The following is a 19,678-nucleotide window of genomic DNA, read 5'->3' as shown; positions in this document are numbered from 1 at the left end:
CCCCAACATAGACTGGTTAAACCAAATCTCAGAGAAGGTAATATTTTCATTGGTAACAGAGTGTTAATTAAATTAGTCAAAAAAATCAGCTAATTGAAGAACTTGGCAAACTGTGGTCTTTAATTTTAAGGCTAGGTAAATGACACATTTTATTTTTTATGTTTCATTATCCTAAGCTTAGATGTAATATTTGGATAAAAGTTACCAGGAATCAGTTATAAACCAGATATCACTGCCACAGCAACATCATTTTTAAAGTCATCGAAATATTTTGTTAACTTGCAGCATTTTAATATTTCCTACAACAGGACAAAAATCATATTAATATATTTTCCTAGTTACCTGTCCCCTTGAAAAAGATTTTTAAAACTGCTGTGTAAAAAAATTACATTTAATTTGTACCAGCCAAATAAATTTAACCAGGAAAGTTTAAAAATCTGTGTACTACCAGCAAAAATTATTTCCCATCTCTCTTTACTTACCTACCTATCTATCTGCCTATCATCTACCTACCAACCTATGTGTGTATCAATTGAGAATATGAGCAGCCCTTCTTTCAGTTACCTGCTTGGAGGAGAAGACAGCGACCTCTGAAGATTGACCCCCGAGTTCATGTCATGATAGTATGGTTGGCTTGGGATTTCTCCAATTGGGAAGTTGACTCCAGTTCCCTGGGTTATGGGTGCTGAGGAATAAGACAAAGAAGCATTGGGAATGACATTCTTATTTCTGACCTCTATTCAAATGCAATAATCGAGAATCTTCCATGCCTCTGGTCAAAGATAGAAGAGAACTTTCTTCACCTTAAGCCTCTAATACCCACCATACAACCTGGATAGGACCTGAAAACTTGCTCACCTTAGCAACGTTCAAGCTTGGACATTTGAGGCAATCAGATTATAATCACTGGTTACCAATTTCCCTAATCCTATTCCTCAACCTTCTTTACTCACTCCTTTATATTAGCTGACATTACATCTGTCACTCTGCTAGCTACAAACGCCTTGGAGGAAACAGAATATATGAGTCCTATCACTCAGCAACACCAAACAAGCTGCTTTGCACTACTTAGGCTCTCAAAAATCAAATCATTGTCAAATAAACATAGAACCGTTTCACAAAAAAATAGCAAAAATTATTATTCACAGCCTCCTAATTAGAATATAATAATAATTATTAATATCACGACTTCTAATCCACTCAAATAGTAATGTTGATATTATTATAGAATAATAATTTTTGGTTTGTAATACAAAGGATAAATGCTTCAGGTGATGGATACCCCATTTACCCTGATGTGATTATTATGCATTGTATGTCTTTATCAAAATATCTCATGATATTTTGTATAATTACATCTGTTCAAATTTGTTTAATTTAATTTTAGATATCGTGAACAAATCTATGAGGCAGCATATTGTGTTAGAATCAGCAGAGTCTTGAGAGATAAATAGCCTTTTAGTTTAAACTCCCTCTGTACTTATAAGCTATGTGCCCTAGTTTCCTAACTGTAAAATGGGAGTAATAACAACCTGACACGTATGATTATTTTGAGGATGAAATGAAACAGGTAGTGATAAGAGCCTAGTGTATAACAGGTGCTCAACGATTGTGAGTTCCCTTCCTTCTTTGCTTTCTCCTCCAAACTTCCTCCCTGGTAGACTCGAATGGTTAGCAAAGATGAACAGTTCAAACTTGTTAAAAGCAGAGGAAGAGGTATAAATGAACCTGTCTGCTGAAAATATGTTCATTCAACAAATTATGGACTGTGTCCATTGCTGGCAGGTGTTGGCTGCAATGGGTACAAAATAGTCTCATATATTGCCCTTAATAAAAATATTGGGCAACAAGCTGGGTAAGTAAAACATTCATGCGAAACATATAAATACCAAAACACATGAAAATGAAACTGTCCAAATTAATGACATGATCCAAAAGTGCTGTCGAATTTCAAGGGAAAAATAATCCAATAGCAGCATGAATTGTCCAAGAAGTCTGTGAAAAGCCATGGCTGGCACTGGACTTTGGAGAATGAGTAAGAGATTAGAGGAAGGTCATTCTAAACAGGGACTGCTGCAGAAGTAAAATCATAGGTAGAGACAATGTGCAAAGTGCAGACCAGGTAGGTCGGTGTCAAAGAACTGCTTAAGAATAGTTTCTATTTCTTTACCTGTCTTAATCAGCCCTTCAAAAGCTCAAATGAAAGTGCACTCTGGGGCTTTGCAACAAAATTCTAGAGCCCCTGAGATTCACTCTAAGCATACGTGGTCTACTTAATCGCCTCCTCCCTCCCAATTGCCTCAAGTTGAGTATAAAATTCCAAAGAGGCTGCAGATTTTTATGGAATTTTTCTTACCCATCATTTTTAATGAATATTCTAAATGTGTTCACTATCCTTTGAATTGTATTTTAATATTAGTCAGGCTAAGATTAACTTAAAATATTTTTAAGAAAGTAAATTAGGAGGTACAAGCTTTATCACAGAGAAGTGACCAAGGAACACAAAAGGAACAGCTCTCTTTCCTGACTAAAACTTAAATACATCAGTATATACATGATTCCTATCAGCTCCAAACTTCTGGAGTATCTATTGGTCTTCTGATAGATTGTTCATGTTATATAATACACTGTAACATCCTTTACACGGAAAATATTTGTATCCAATGAGTAACTATGCCTGATGGCTTGAATTATTTGGACAGCTAAAATGTAGCTATGTCTGTTGTGGCTTGAGTCACACCAAAGGTTAAAAAAAAGTGAGGTAAGAAATCCCACAGTAACCACATGTTTTATAATTTATTATTAGAACCATGTTCTATATGACACTGGAAGTGGGGTACATGCTAGAAGGAGGTATTTCAGGGGCTCAATTGAAGTAAACAATCTGTCTGGCTTCCCATCACAGTAATGGATACAATCATAGACCTGAGTTACTAACAGGAAACTTAGAGGTTCTCCCTTATATAAACTATTTTCAATTTATTAAGTTCATATTTAGGCAAAGATTTATAGTTTCTATTGAATACATATGGCTCCATAGTTAACGTAATTTGCTTACCCATAAATCAACTAGATGTAATTTGTAGTAAATGATAATTTTTAAATCTTCAGAAATTTTGTTTTTTTCTAAATTTTGTTCCAGAAGGATTACTCCAGAGTGTCAAGACAGCAATAAAAACGACAAATATAGCATGTCCTCACTCATACATGGGAGCTTAAAAAGTCGATCTCATGGAAGGGGTTGTCAGAGGTAGGGGAGGGTGGGGAGGTGGGGAGATGAAGAGAGATTGGTTAATGGGTAAAAACATACAGTTGTAATAGATAGAAAGAATAATTTGCAATATTTGATAGCACAGCAGGGTGACTATAGTTAACAATATACCACATATTTCAAAATAGCAAGAAAAGAAGATATGAAACATTCCCAACATGAAGAAATGACAAATGTTTGAGATGACAGATATCCTAAATAGCCTGATTTAATCATTATACATTGTATGCATGGATCCAAAGATCACATGGATTCCATAAATATGTACACATATTATGTTTTAATTTTGTAAAGATAGCAATAAAATAATTTGTCTACAGATTTATGCATGAGCACTGTAAAAATTTAGTATGTATTGTGACACTAAATGGGAGATTACAGAAAGGAAAGTAGATTAACAATAAACATGGCCAAAGCACTAAAACAACACACATGGAAATTATTTAATGACAAAGAGAGTGTGTGAGAACAGCAAGTCTCAGTCAGATATTCCTGTTTAAGAGCCTCTGGAAGAACTTACATCAGATGCAAAGATCAGTGTTAGCGCCTCTCCCAGGGAGCTACAAGAAGGCTGAAAGCTGCAAATCACGTTTAACAGGTTGCCAATATCCTCTTAGAAATGAAGCACCAAAGAACCTCAGATTCTAAGGGTTAGAGGCCAACCTTTAATCTCCTTTATTGTTCTCCTCACTCCAAAAGCTGATCCTAAATCAACTTTTAAGATGGAGATAATAACATTCAACAGAGAGCTCACTATCCTAATGCTGAATAGCTTCATTAGCTAAAGTCAACATACACATCAGTGGGTCGTAAGATTGTAAAACTCTAGAGGACTGAAAACACTAGAATACTGTAAACCCTCAAGAAGTCAGAATTTGTGATACACACATAAGTATTGTGCTGAAGTTTATGTTTACTTAGCAAGCCTTTATTTCATAAATAATGAAGTTTAATTGTGTAAACAAAGATTATGATGTGGCTATATTAAAACACTTAGGAGGATAACTTATCAGGCCTTTCAGAGACACCTATTTACATATGGAGGAGAAAATAAATGTTTGCTGAATAAATTATCTAATGAATATAGATAATTAATGTGCTAATTACAAATCAGTAATGTTTGTTATAACAAATAACCTAAAAATCTCCAGGATATGACTTTATAAGTTAAGAATGAATGAATGAAGTATATTAAATTTACCTTGGTTTTAAACTGTTCTAGAAAGATAATTTTCATCTTTAATGTTTGAAATTCAGATTTTTCAAAATATCTGTCTGGGCTTTTGAAGGTTCTAATGTAGTTCTCCTTTGACAATCCTTAGCATAGCATTACCTATAATGAGGTACTAAATAAATATTTTCTGACAGCTGACTCTACTGCCCTTCTCCTAAGAAGGATGAAAATACACCATTGAACTTGAACTCAGAGAAGTACGAATTTAAGAAAATAATTTCATAAGCCTCCTAACTGTAGCAGCATAAGCCTTTCTGCTAAAGAACAGTATGGGGAAAACACACACACCCCTTCAGGTATCCCCTGTCTTACCTGATGCTACAAAGTGCTACTGATAAGTCAGGCATATTTCTTCCCAAATTAACAATGAAAACTTTCAAATGTTGGATACCTTTGGATATCACATATTCATCTGGAAAAACACATTAAGGCACATTGCCTTGGACAATCTCCTTGCCCATCGAATACATACCCTGGGGCTACCGGAATACAGGATATTTGTGTTTCTTCTCCTACACTGTCACCAAGTAAAAAGACCCATGAGAGAAGTCTTTTGGGCATATATTTATCTACTCCAGAATTATACCAGAAAGGATAAACTACTTACGGTCTTAAACGTTCATGTATATCACTCCCTGCTATACATGCTATTTGCACTGTTCACTTTAGAAATGTGAGCTATTTGAGGAACTATGGTTCAAAAGCCAGTCAGTGATAGCTTGGAGATTCCTTTACTGAATAACAAGACTTTAAAACACTGCTTATCCTTATCCTCAGTAACTCGCTTACTCTGTTCTTTCTGGATCATCATAATTCTTATTCATGACCTCTAAATTTGACCCAAATGAGAAACACAACTTAGGCAAGTTTCAGAGTGTGACTACATCATTTGAATAACATCATTCCAAAGTGTGATGCATTCTATCAAAATATCAGGTGAAACTATATCCTTCAAAGTCACATAAATAAGCTAAATCAGTGAAGGGAGTATGAAGAAAGGAGTCACCTCCTTTAACATAATTAGTACATACAGATCTGCATCTTGGATATGTTTGTACATGCTAGTAATAAGTAAAAGAGTTAATCAAGGTAACGTCCCCTTTGCTTAGGTACCCTGCCAGGTGAGCTTACCCTAGAAAAATCTGATCCAACCTGCCAAGAATGGTGTCTCAGGTGAAGTGGCCAGTTAAAACAATTGGACATTGTTTTGAATAACAATGCTTTCTATCTATATCCAACTACAATCTGCAAAGTTAATTTCTGCATCCCTCTACGCTCTGCACGTTAGTGTGTATATCCTGTACATCTCCAACCCCCACCAAAATGTTAGTAAAATGAAAAAGCACTTATCTACAGGAAACTTATGTGGGTTATCATAACAACATAGAGTACATTTAATTAATCACACTTCCTTTGGTATAAATGGCCATCTATGGTCATGCAGAGAACAGTGAATTAAATGAATACCAATAACATGGCAATCAGAAAAAAAACAAAATTATTTTTGTACAACAAAAAGTTTTGATGATTTCAATGCAAACATTTTAGAAAATCAAGCAAAATATATTCAGTTATTATTTCATCAAAAGTTTTAAGATTTTAAAATTCAAATGTTCTTAATATGTGGTCACTTTTTATACTATATTTAAGGTTCAAAATATAAAGTATTTTAAATCATATTGCATGCTTAAGTAGTAAGAAAACAATTTACTTACTTCTGGATACTCTTACAAGTTCTGATACGTTGAAGACTCCAGATTTTACAAAACTATCCTCAAGGTATCCTAAAAATAAACATTAAAGGAAAAATGATCAACATAAGCAGACAGCAAAAATAAATGATTACGCACTAGAATTTAAGTGTTTTAAAGCCAAAGGTTTGAACAAAAACCAAATATGCTTACAATATAGACTTTAAAAAATAACTTATGAATGCAAATTAGGTTTGTTTAAACAAAAATAAAAAGTTTAGATACCAAATAATCTCTTAGGAAAACTTTTTCTTCCCTTTGTAAAAGTACAGGTTATTGATGCGGTTTGATTTGCCATAGCCCATGCATACAGAATGGTCTGTGGGCTCTCAGTGAATGCTTTTGACTCAGTAGCACCTGGTAGACTAAAGTGAAAAATGAAAGAAAGGAAAAGGAAACCACAACCACAATTAGCACCTTGCTGGAATAACGTCAAAGATCTCTTAAAACCACTGTTCTTTTGTAAAACCTTCTCTGATTAAAGAAAAGTGAGCTGCTATTACCAGCACCCCCACCCTTGTTCCAGAGTCACTAATAACATAAAAAGCAGAACTTGTATATACAGCAAATACAGAACTTTGCATTGACCTATTTCTGGGCATCTTTAATATACATTGCACGATTTCACTGCTTTCCTCACCCTTGCTACTATTCCACTGGACTCCTTTTATTTCAAGAATCAGACACCTTTTCTGGCAAATGGTGGTGAATCTAGGCCTCTGGGAATGCCACATGACCCTTAAGTCACACCTGGACAGAGTGCACAGTGGCCATGGTGCCTGCTTATTAGCTGGTCTAACTATGTCCAAAACTAGAGACGAGAACTCCCACAAACAGCAGTAACCCTGCACCCAGTCCACCCCATTCTCATTTATGTTAAGGAAGTGTAATGAGTGTGTGTAAGGAGGGAAGGAATAGCTTATGGGGGGAGGTTATAGCCTAATTGCTTCTGTCCTAGGGAGAGAATAAGTTTGAAAATCCTCAGAATTGAAATACTTCTGAGAAACAAACAAACAAAACTAGATTCTAAGAACTGGCAATTTGACTGGATTTTATATAAAGCTTTAGGGCTGACCAAGGAATTAGATTCAGTTCAAAGATGTGAGGCTTGGGTAGTGTAGCAACGTGGAGCACTGAAATCAAAGAGCTGAGATTTGAATTCTAGCCACGGATTACCAGTTATGAAGTCTCGGGTAGGTTATTAGTCCTCTTTTTGCCTCAGATTCCTCACTTACAAATTAGAGACAATAAAAATCACCTATCTTACAGAGCTGTTACTAAGGGAGATAAAAATATAAACCCCATAGTAAACACTGGTTAAAACGTTACCAATAAATTAAGATGGGCCAGTGGAACCTGCGATCAGTCATACACCGAATTATGCACACTGGCCTCCAGACAGTCCAAAATGATCCGTAAATCTTTATTCAGAAAATTTACCAGAACAAAAGGCACCACACTGCTTTTCAACCATACATAGCATGAAAAGACAGAAAATCATTCAATTAGCATATATGTTTCACTGCTGTGAACTGAGGAGCCATTGATGTTTGACATCCACCCACCCACCTTTAGAAACAGAATGAAAGAAGGAGTGAGAGGAAATTGTAAGATCTCAGTAGGGGATAAAACAGGTGCCACATTAAGTCATTACTCTAAAAAATATACATACATTTTTAAGAGTGTTATAACAAAATGTCCCAATTTAATGCACTTCTATTTTAAGAAACTCTTATTTCTTGAGCAATTAATTTTTACCAGGTTAAATTCATTTCAGTAATTATTGAGAAACTTCTATGGAACAGTCACTGGACAAGGTGCTAAAAGTCACAAATACAAAAAAAGGACACTGACTGCCTTGCCGGTTGGGGAGAGATGTTTTTGACTCTTCTGGACCACTGTAACTTACCATCATATAGAAAGATTTCTGTTGCTTTTGCTATTGCTTATAGTTCATTATATTTTATTTTATGTAGGGTAAACTTAATAAAGTAAATATATTAAGTACAAAAACCTTCTTTATCTTGGGAGGCTGTGGTGTGTGGATCACAAGGTCAGGAGTTTGAGACCAGCCTGGCCAATATGGTGAAAACCCATCTCGACTAAAAATACAAAAATTAGCCAGGCGTGGTGGCGGGCACCTGTAGTCTCAGCTACTCAGGAGGCTGAGGCAGGAGAATCGCTTGAACCCAGAAGGCAAAGGTTGCGGTGAACCGAGAGGAGCCATTGCACTCCAGCCTAGGCAATATAGCAAGACTCCATCTCAAAACAAAACAAAAAACAAAACAAACAAAAAAAAAACACTTCCCTTATCAGACCACAGCTCATATACTTAACTAGTCACAGAAGATTATTTTTCATCACCCAATTGTACTCTGTAAATGCCTACCTTCATATCTTCCTCCTGCAGTTCCCTGCGATGAGACGGTCCTCTTTCTACACACTCTAGTCTCATCCTTCAAAAATCCAACCCAACCACCACCCACTCTGTAAACTGCTCCTCCACCTCCTTCTCCCACCCAGTGGCCCAGCCAGAAATCTCTTTCCTCTGTACTTGCATAGCTCCTAGTTTGGACTAATTTTATACTTTGTACTTTCAGATTTTCTGAGAGATCTGTTTTCAAGTCTTGCAGTCATTGCTGGATTATCAGCTCCTTTAGTTAGGGAAGTGACTGGGTTTTGTTCATCTCTTTATCTTCCTTAATGACTAACTCATTGCCTATATATAGAGTAAGTACTAAATAAACACAGAACAAAATTCTAAAATTCAACTTTAAAAACAGGGTCACACATTAACATCTTAGTCATTTTATTACAGTGTAGATACAGATGGTTTAAGAGTCATGGATAATTATACTAACTTTTGTTATTCCCTAGAACTTATTTGCTGAAGAGTGTATTTAGGCTTTCGGGTCACATGAGAAAGAGTAATGATTAGGGTCAGATTATATCTCTTACTTTGTTGTGTACTAATGTGTAATGTTAGGCATTTATACAAAGTAAAAACCAAGGAACTGGAAGTGTTTAAATAGTAAGAGCCACAAAATACTTGTTAAATAAATCGATGAATAAATGATGAACATTTCAATGTGTTTACATAAACTATATCAGATGTAATACATAATAACATTGCAATATGTATGTGTAATCTGAAGTTCATTTCCTTATTACTCCAATGAGGAGTCAGAGATCCATTTACTCCTAAGTCATGACCATTAAGATGGACTGGGGTGTGAGCCTGCTGGAAGCCAAATCATGAAGAAGGGATAAGCAAGCTCAAGGCCAATTCTAACAGTGGGAAGACAGTCAGGCAGTCAAACATAGACAATACAATGACTATTGTAGCTATTCACAGAAAAAAAGAAGACAATTCAGAATGTAGCAGGGTGTTTCTCCACTCCTCACCCCCAACTCCCCAGGTTCTAAGAAATTGGAATCTACAGAAACAATGGAAAGAGGTAGTTTACGGAAACTATGAAAAGCATTGGAAATATATCAGAACTTCTTTGGAACCTACTGGATAAAATGCAAAACACCACACACGTCCCATTGGGCTCTACTCCTGCATGGAGCCCAGCGAGACTTTAGTGGAGGAAGGTTTCTTGAGGATGAGTAGTGATGCCTATTAACCGTGTACCTGTGGGAACAGAGACAGGTGAGAATCAGGTAAGAGGGATAGTATGGGAGGAGCACCTGAACCAGATGGCTGCCACCTTCATACATCTCTGCAGGCAGCACAGCCTTTGCAATGGACAGACATTTCCCAAGACATGGTAGAGTGAAAAAGAAATCATGGATGAAATAGTACTCAGATACTTAAAATAGTACTTGGATACCTACTAGTGCTTACTCATTAGCATACAGAAGACAATACTTGAGGGCTATGGCAAAATAACTGGGAGGATTTTGCAATGAGTCAGGGGTCCTGCAGTAGGATAAGGGGTGAGACTCAGTAAAATATCAGGTTATCTGCTGCTAGCATAACCCCATCTGTAACCTCCAGGGTACTGGGGCCTTTCAGGAACATGTTTTTCACGTTTCACAGACCACTGTAAATCGAAATAGCTGATACAACAGCTAAAGATCTTAAAGCACTTTGGAGACATTCGTATAGTAAATTCCCTTCGTCTACCAAAGGAAATATGAGCATCTCTGAGGCAGAGCAGCTGCTTAATGGTTACAGAGCAATATTACACAACAGCTTAATCCAGGAAGAAAAGAACAACTCTGCATTTGTGTGATGCTGTATTTACACTACATGTGTGCTTTTTAAAAAAATAAAATTGAGTAGGAAATAAAGACTTCTACAAACTGAAAAGTCTCAAAGGCAATATCAAATTATATTATTTTACTTCTTTTTTATTTTTCTCTGACAAAAGCAACAGTAAATCACTACTCAGAAGTTAATATACTGTTTAACCTCCTTTACAAACAATAACAGAGGGACACAATGGCATATCTAACTGTTAATATCTCAAATTATAATCAGCACCATTTGAATGTTAAACAACATTTACATAGAAAATCCAAAGGAAGACTGATAATGCTCATTTTTACAGTCTACTGTGTTCTATTCTTGAAATTAAAAAAAAAGAAGCCACAGAAAGCAGTTATTAAATTCATGAAAGCTGTCTTCAAGTATTTGAAGGACTATTAATGTAGATGGTGGATTTGACTTATTCTGCATAGTTCCAGGAGCTGTTTTTTGGCTCAATAAACAGATTTGTCATTCAATGGGAACAAGCCTAAAAAGGCAAGTGATATTTTGCAAAGGTAACATAACCAATATATTCCCAACTACTGTGTTGACCTTCACAAGTAGGCATTAACTTCACATTCACAATTATCTTATAAAATATGTCATATTAGTGGTGTTGCCATTTTACAGATGAGGAAACTTTTATCTTACAGAGATAGTTTCTCAGTGGCTATAAAGACTCCCACTGGATATAAAAATTCTTGCTTTGTGAAGGAAATCCCCCCCCCCAAAAAAAAACAGAAAAAAAGAAAAAAGCACCTCAAAAGCCATTGCAACCCTCAAATTCTCCCTTCTTACACAGCTGTTTTCCTATGTTAATTTTCTTGCATTATTAGTTTTCTTGCATTGTTCATTTGGAGAACAAACAGGTGGATATAAGACATCTATAGGCTTTTTCCAGCCCTATGATTGCAATTGTTCACTTTCTGCAACAGAGTTTAAAAGAAGGCTTAATTCTTTTTGTAAAGGGACAAGAAGAGATTACTTTATACTAGCTCTTTGCCAGTTTTCATATAACTTCAGATACCACAACTAACCCATTAGTAATTTTCTGGTGGTGGTGTTTATGACACATAGCTCTATCTTCAGTTTCTAAACTGACTTGAAGTATTCATGGTTAAAGTTTGAAACGGTGATTATAAAATAGAAATATTAATCATTGCAAAGATAGTGATTTTCTTCACAGAGATTAAATCTCAGCCTATAGTCCAGGTTGACATTCTAATATTAATTTAGAATTAAGTATATCTCTCAATATGAAATGTAAACCCACGATGATGATTTATGTGATCTGGGAGGGAGTCAGAAATTTTCCAACTGTAACACACCCTGATAGTGCTATATTTTTTCCATATTTCCTTCCAGTCCTTTAAACTTTTTCCTGCATATATATATAAATAAAATATGTGTGTGCTTATAAAATCAATATCAAATTTAAATACACTTGTATCCAGCTTTTTTCCTATTAATGTTGTATCTATCCTTTTAGATAAAGTTTTTCAAAAGCATGATTTTTATGACTATACATTGCATGGCTGTATCATACTTTATATTAACCATTCCATTGTTTGGCATTTTAGGTTATTTCCCAATTTTTAAAACACAATAAACAAATAGCACTGTAATTAACATCCTAATACACAAATCTTTGTCAGCAATTCTCATGATTTCCTTAGGCTGGAGTTCCCAGAATTAGAATTACGGGGTCAAAGAACATAAACTCTTTTAAAACTCGTGGTAAAAACTGTCAAGCAGCTTTCTACAAAGTTGTTTTGCCGACTTATACTCCTTAGGGCAAGCTGTGAGCATGTCCATCTCACAATCCTGCTGCCAGAATTACGTATTAGTAGGGATTTATTTTTAACTGTGGCAAGTTGATAGGGAAAAAGGCCATTACGTTAATGTTACAACTTTTGTTTATTTTAATAAAATGGACTCATTTCAGATATATGTGCATATTTCTTTCAACAGAACATTAAAAAACAGAACATTTGAAAAAAATCAGAACATTCATAAATACACAAACATTAAAAATATGTAAAATAGAAATTGTGCTAGCAGGAATTTTTTTCCTAATATCAGTGAGATTGCATCTACAGTTTCACAATTCATAATGTTGGCTATGAATTTATCAGATTGTTTTCTCATTATCTGAAAAAGTACTCACTTATTCCTAGTTTTCTCAGATTTTTAAAAAGTTTTCTGATGAGAATGGCTATTGAATATTTTCAAATTCTTTTTTGGCATTAGTAGAGATTATCCGTTTTTTTTCTAACAACATTTATTGGTGTTATATACTACTGGACTCTTAGATTTAAGTATCTTTACTTATGCATGGAAGATAGTTCTTTTAATTTACTGTTGAACTGGTTTGCTCAGTTTCTTCTAATATTTCTACAGGTAGTTGGAAAACTTCTATGGCAACTTTTGTATTTTATTGGTCAAGTTTTTATACCAGGAATATATACATGCTTCATATAATGGTTTTGATGATGGTCCAACATGTTTTATGCTCTGGAACAAAACAAAATATTATTTCATAAAAAGTTCTTAAATGTTTGGAAAATTTTACTAGTAATATCATCTTCCTTGAATCTGTTGCAGAGAAGACTCTTAGATAACTCTGAATCGTGAATACAATTCTAAACTTTTGCTTTCTAATGTTGAGATAATTTTATTATATATTTTCCAAAAAAAAATCAATTTTTCAGATTTCTAAATTTATTAGCACCGATATTTTATAGTTTACTAAGTGGGCTATGTTCATTTTTATGGCATAATAAAATTAAATGTATGCCCTCTTATCTTTTTAATGGATGTGGAAGGTATGCCTCTCTCCAACGGCATTAAAGCATTCTAGTTAAAAAGGCAGCCCTAGGGCAAGACTATTGCCATTTACTATGTAAACCTAAGGCAAGCTGTCTAACTCTTCCACACATCACATTTCTCTTCCCTAAAATATAAGTAATAATCATAGTACCGATGAGTAGATACGAAAATTGCATGTTGTTTTCAAATAATAGTAAAGCAGACATTTCAAGAGCAGGAAAGGAAAAAGTAGAACAGCCAAATCAGCAAAGAGAAAAGAAAACACAATAAATAAAGCAATCAAGGCAGCAAAAATAATAAAAGAGGAAGTAAAAATATATAACAGATATGAAGTAAAATAGAAGGGGTAAAATAAAATATATAAATCATTACAATAAATGTATATGGACTGAATTTTCCCATGAAGGGAGTTTAGGTCAACTGAAAAAAAAAAAAAAACAAAATTCAACTGTTTTCAAGAAACACACCTAACACAAAATAATAACAAGAACAAAAAGTTGTAAATAAATGGGTAGGCAAAGAGAAATCAGGCAAATTCAAACAAAAAGGAAGCAGTGTCAATTAGCAATGGTTAAGAGAAAACTTAAGCTGAATTACAATAAAGATAATTATAAATGGATAAAAGGCACAAGAAGATAAATCATAAACCCCACATGCACCAAAAAATATTATGAAGAAATACATTCTATTAAAATACAAGAAACTTTATAAAAAATAAAGTCACAGTGATAATTTTTACTATTAATGTATCTTTTTAAGAATTGAACATCATTTAAATACAAATTATATTTTACTGATATGTTCATGGAACTTCTAAAAAAATCGATCATGTTCTTGACCAAAGAGGCAACTTAACAAATCCCTAAAAGTACAGACTTTTACAGCCATACTGTCTCATCTTTGGCAAATAAAAGTAAATAATAAAAAATGACTAAATTATCTCAACTACCTAGAAATTAAGAAAATAAACCATGAACCAAAGAGAAAAATCAAAAGGGAAATTATAAACTATCTAAAAAGCAATGAGAAGAAAAAGAAGAAAGGAACCCACTACTTACCATAAAAGAAAGAACAGCATCACAACACCCCCCAAAAAATTAAAAAGATGAAATTAAACATAATAGCTGAAATTAATAGAATAAAGAAATATTTAAAATAATAAATAAAACAAATGATTCTCTAAAACGACCAGCAAGACAGAAAAACCATTGGCATGCCTGATTAAGGGAAGAAGAGAAAGTAAAAATATACAAGTACAGTCATGAATGGCTTAATGACAGGGACACACTCGGAGAAATGTGTCAATAGGCAATTTCATGGTTGTATGAACATCACAAAGTGTACTTACACAAACCTAGATGGTATAACCTACTACACACCTAGGCTGTATGTATGGAATTGCCTATAGCTCCTAGGCTACAAACCTATACAGCATACTACTGTACTGACACCGTAGGCAATTGTATGACAATGGTAAGTATGTGTGTATCTAAACATATATGAACGCAGCAAAGGTACCACAAAAATATCATAATCTTATGGGACCACTGTCATATGTAATCTGTCTTCAACTGACCTATCACGATGGGGTGCATGACTATACAAATACAAAAAGAAGACATAACCATAGAAATCAAATACATTAAAAGAATTATGAGAGAATAACACATACAACTTATTGACCACACTTTGAAAACTTAAGCGGGCAATTATTAGTAACATAAAAGTAACCAAAACTGAGCAGAGAAATGGAAAACCTGAGCAGACTGATTACCCTAGTGAAGTGGTTGCCAAATTTGCTGAACATTGGAACCATCTGGGATTCTTGAAAGCAGTTTATGTTGGGCTTCCAACCCCAGCTATTCTGATTTAATTGATATGGGGGTGAGACCTGGACCTGAGAACCCTTTTAAAAGTTTCCCCAAGTGATTTAAATGTGCAGTAAAGTTTGGGAATCACTATGACACCACATTCAGAATGTGGTTCCAGAGCCATTAGCACTGGCATAACTGGGGAGCTTATTAGAAGTGAAGAATAGGCTGTACCCCAGACCCTCAGAATCAGAATCCACAGCTTAATAAGATCTGCAGTGATTCCTATGTGTACTTAAAAATGTGACAATCCTAGAACATACTAGAAATATGAGTAAAGAACTACCTTTGAAAACAGCACCAGGTCCAGGTGGGTGCACAACTGGATTTTATGTATCCTTTATCTAGCCTTTGGGTTCCAATGTTATTTATACTCTCCCAGGCCTTCGGAAATAATGACAAACTTCCTCATGAAGCATGCTTTCTTATCAGCCTCTATGAGGCCAGTAAAACTTGAATACCTAAATTTGTAGCCTCCCTCATTGAAACAAAACAATGAACCAACCAATGAAAGATCAAGCACACAAGTAAATGTGACTTCCAGATGCCTAAATAATATACCAAATTGAATATAGCAATATTATCAAAAGAACAATACACTATTATCATTGGGGTTTATTCCATGAATCAGTGCAGCTCACTATGAGAAAAGCTATCATTACGATAGAGAAAAAAGTCATATGATCATATCAAGATGCTGAAAATGTACTTGACACCAAGAGGCTGGCTTACCTAATAATAAATCTAAGCACAAACAGAGACAAAGCAAACAATACAGACTCTTCAGCAAAATTTAGAACAATAAAGTGTTCCAAAAGGGGAACACTAGTCTGCCATTCCTATTTTCCCAATCTCTCCAGCCTCATCCTCTTTGCAGCCCTTAAAAATGTCATCTGGAAATAAACTAGTCACAAAAAGACAAGTACTGTATAATTCCACTTACGTGAGATATCTAGGGTAGTCAAACTCATAGAAACAAAGTCACATGGTGGTTGCCAGAGGCCGGGGACAGTAGGGAATGGAGAGCTGTTATTTAACAGGTATTGAGTTTCAGTTTTGCAAGATGAAAAGTTTCTGGAGATTGGTTGCACAACAACGTGAATATATTTCACACTACTGTATTATACACTTAAAAATGGTTAAGATGACAAATTTTACGTTATGTGTATTTCACTAAAATTTAAATATGTAGTCTCAAATTTTGGACCCAGATTGTTACCATATTCTTGTTTACATATATTCAAGAACAACCTTTTACATTGACATTTATGTCTGTCATCTTATTTATAATAATTACTTGGTCATAATTCTCATCTTAATTGTTACTATTCTCATGATTAGTCTATATATCTGTATTTTTATTTATATATCTATGGCTATACTTTCCTGTTCTTAATTTTTTAATTGAATCATCACATTGCCAGTCTTGGGTTTTCAAGTAAAATTTTTACAAATAAAATGAGGAACTCTATTTTTCCATACCATGAGTAATAAAGAATATATTTCCATTGCCTTCGACTGAAGGTGAAGCTCTTTGAATGAAAAAAAAAATGTTTTTTTCATCACAATTTCAAGTATTCTCCACTGTCTCCTGGTATTTAATGTCGATAAAAGGAAATACAGAAGAAGTAACTTGTTTTTCATCCAGGATGAAGAAAATTTCAAAATTTCAAATTTTTCTTCATCCATGAAATGTACAAATTTCAACATGATATATTTAGATACAAGCCTCTCATTAAGTGGCTGGAATAGCATTAGTCATTTTGATCTGCACAGATAATTTTTAGCTCATCAAATTTTTCTCCATTTGTCTTTGATCCTACATTCTCCAATTTCTCCACAATGAACACCTAAATAAACCTCGAGTTTTCTATTCTCCCATCATCAACGCTTCTCTCATCATCTTAACCTCTGTGTTTCCTCTGCTTCTGGAGCGTATCTTGGGGTTGTCCTCTATATCAATGCTTCTTTCCACAGGATCAGTGCTGTTTCTTACTCCTCCTATGCAATTTTAATGCTATGAAAGCAATTTAGTTTTTCTTGATATTCTTCCTTATCTCACATAATACCATATTTATTGAAGCTATTCTTTTGTAGGTTCACTTTTCATATAAGTCTTCTGAGTAATCAAATTGTTTTCTCTGGAATTTTTTTCTAGTTTTTTATTTTCAAAGATATGTCCTTGCAGATCTTGATCATATCCCATTTCCTTTGTTCCTCCATATTTTCTCACCAAGGGCATATTGTTGTGTGTGTGTGGTTTTTCCCCCCTTTTTAACATACTCGGTAATGTAAACTAATTGGAAGTGACAGAAAACAGATCAATAAGTCATCTGAAGATCAGCGTAAAGGAAAGAATGAATTTCAAAGCAGTCAGAGGAAACCTTTGAGATTAGTGGAAACGTCATCATCCTTGAGTGTGGTGCTGATTTCATGAGTATATGCATAAGTCAAAACTGGCTGCCTGGGGTGGCTCATGCCTGTAATCCCAGCACTCTACAAGGCCAAGGCAGGTGGATCACTTGAGTCCAGGAGTTTGAGACCAGCCTGGGCAACATGGTGAAACCCTGTGTCTACTAAAAATACATAGCATGGTAGTATGCGCCTGTAGTGCCAGCTGCTCAGGAGGCTGAGGCACAAGAATTGCTTAAACCTGAGAAGCAGGGGTTGCAGGGAGCCAAGATCACACCACTGCACTCCAGACTGGGCAACAGTGAGATGCTGTCTCAATAAAACAAAACAAACAAACACACACATATGTCAAAAGTCATCTAACTGTACACTATATATATGCAATTTATTGTATGCTATTATACCTCAATAAAGTTAGCAAGTGACCTATAAAGAGTGGTTTCCAAATTTTCAGAAAGTGCTATTTCTACAGCACAAGAAGAATCACAAGCGAATCAGAAACATTCAGTGTAATCAGGAATATTTTTGAAGGTATGAATTACAACAATCAGGTATTTTTTTGCAGCTTCTAGAAAGTTATCTTACCAGGTTCCTCATTCATGGTCAAGTGAACTCTAACTACATTATAGTATATTCCCTAGTAAACAAAAGCACAAAAGCAGCAACCAGGACTTCTCTATAGCTTATCAAACTGGGAGAAGAGAAACTCTATCCACCTGAGACTACTATTCTGAATCAGCAATTATATTGGAGTGCTACAATTCTCAGTCAGATACCTCTCTATAAAATTCATCATCAGTATGCTACATAAGATGAGGAGCTCAGAGAAATCTTACAAATAATCATGTCTAGGATGTGGTCTACCTACAGGGCATAAAAGGATCACTGTAAGTATCTCCGCAGAAGTACCTGCTTTTTCTAGGCCTAGGTCAGGTTCTGAGTATGGGAATGATCCCACACACTGCAAGAACAGGTTATTCATTGAGTCTATTACTGGTCTAAGCCCCTGCTTCATAAATCTTGGACACTGTCTACAGCTAGGCATTGCCTTGGATGATAGGTATACAAAAAAGAAGAATGCAATACTCACCCAAAGGGGCTCAGAATTCATTAAGGGGAGTAGATATGAAAATAGAGATAAAACACTGCACTAAATGCTACTACTGTAAAACAGCACTGCACAGAGGCTCTGAAGAAGTCTCACTGAGGAGGTGACAAGGGAGTACGAGCATTCCAGGCAGAGAAACAACACGAGCAAAGACACAAAGAAGCAGCACATGGCTAACGCTAAAGGCATGGTCCATGTGTGCAATGGACAAATCATGAAGGGTTATATTGTATGTCATGCTAACAAGCTAGGCTTAGCCTAGAGTGGAGACCTTGGAAGCATATAAGGAGGTGAATGAAATAATCAGATTTGCACATAACCACAGACCTGCAATGGATATATCAGAGGGATTAAAAAATGAGGCAAGATATCAGCTACAGAGATTAGGAAATGATTAAAATGATGTATGCGAGCTAATGAGGCAGAGTGTAAATGTTTTTAAAGAGTTACTAAGATTCAGCATCAATTATCTTCTTTATAAAACATTTTGCCCCTCTCATCAGCGGCCTGAGCCTCTGTATTCATTCCTCTGTTCCTTCTACATTCTTTCTCCCAAAAGCTCACAGGTACTCCCTTCTTCACCTGTCAACATTATATAAGGTAACATTATTCATGTGGGCTATTTTTGGGTATCAATTTGGACATGGTAAGCATAAAATGGCAGAATACTTTATCATGTCCCAACAGAAATGCTCATCTTCCAGTTCTACCTTACTTATTTAGAAAACACTGCTCTGCTTAGAAAGTACTTCAATTCAGAAAATGACAGCAGTCCAAAGTACCAAATTTTAAAATGAAAAATCCGTTGCATTGAAAACATTGCTGCAAAGTACACAATGGAGCCAGCATCTTACCATTCATCATGTCACTGTTCATTTCATGATATTAACAAGTGGAAGTGATGACTTTAATGGTAAGATCAAATCTGAAAGTCAAGTGGTTTT

General features: G+C 35.1%; 1 protein-coding gene across 16 annotated transcripts in view; it reads right to left on the bottom strand.

Annotated features, from left to right (window-relative positions):
* The window catches only part of NFIB (nuclear factor I B), a 242,657-nt gene that overhangs the window by 67,274 nt on the left and 155,705 nt on the right, over positions 1-19,678 (bottom strand). For all 16 annotated transcript variants that reach the window (XM_050759586.1, XM_050759591.1, XM_050759597.1 and 13 more), the window contains 2 exons: positions 6,221-6,289; positions 565-685 (listed from right to left, as the gene is read on the bottom strand). In XM_050759586.1, coding sequence (XP_050615543.1) covers positions 565-685; positions 6,221-6,289 — 190 coding nt within the window. The remainder of the gene's footprint in view (positions 1-564; positions 686-6,220; positions 6,290-19,678) is intronic.

This window comes from Macaca thibetana, chromosome 15 (assembly GCF_024542745.1).
Source record: "Macaca thibetana thibetana isolate TM-01 chromosome 15, ASM2454274v1, whole genome shotgun sequence".
NCBI classification, from domain to species: domain Eukaryota; kingdom Metazoa; phylum Chordata; class Mammalia; order Primates; family Cercopithecidae; genus Macaca; species Macaca thibetana.
This window is presented reverse-complemented; position numbering and strand designations above follow the sequence as displayed.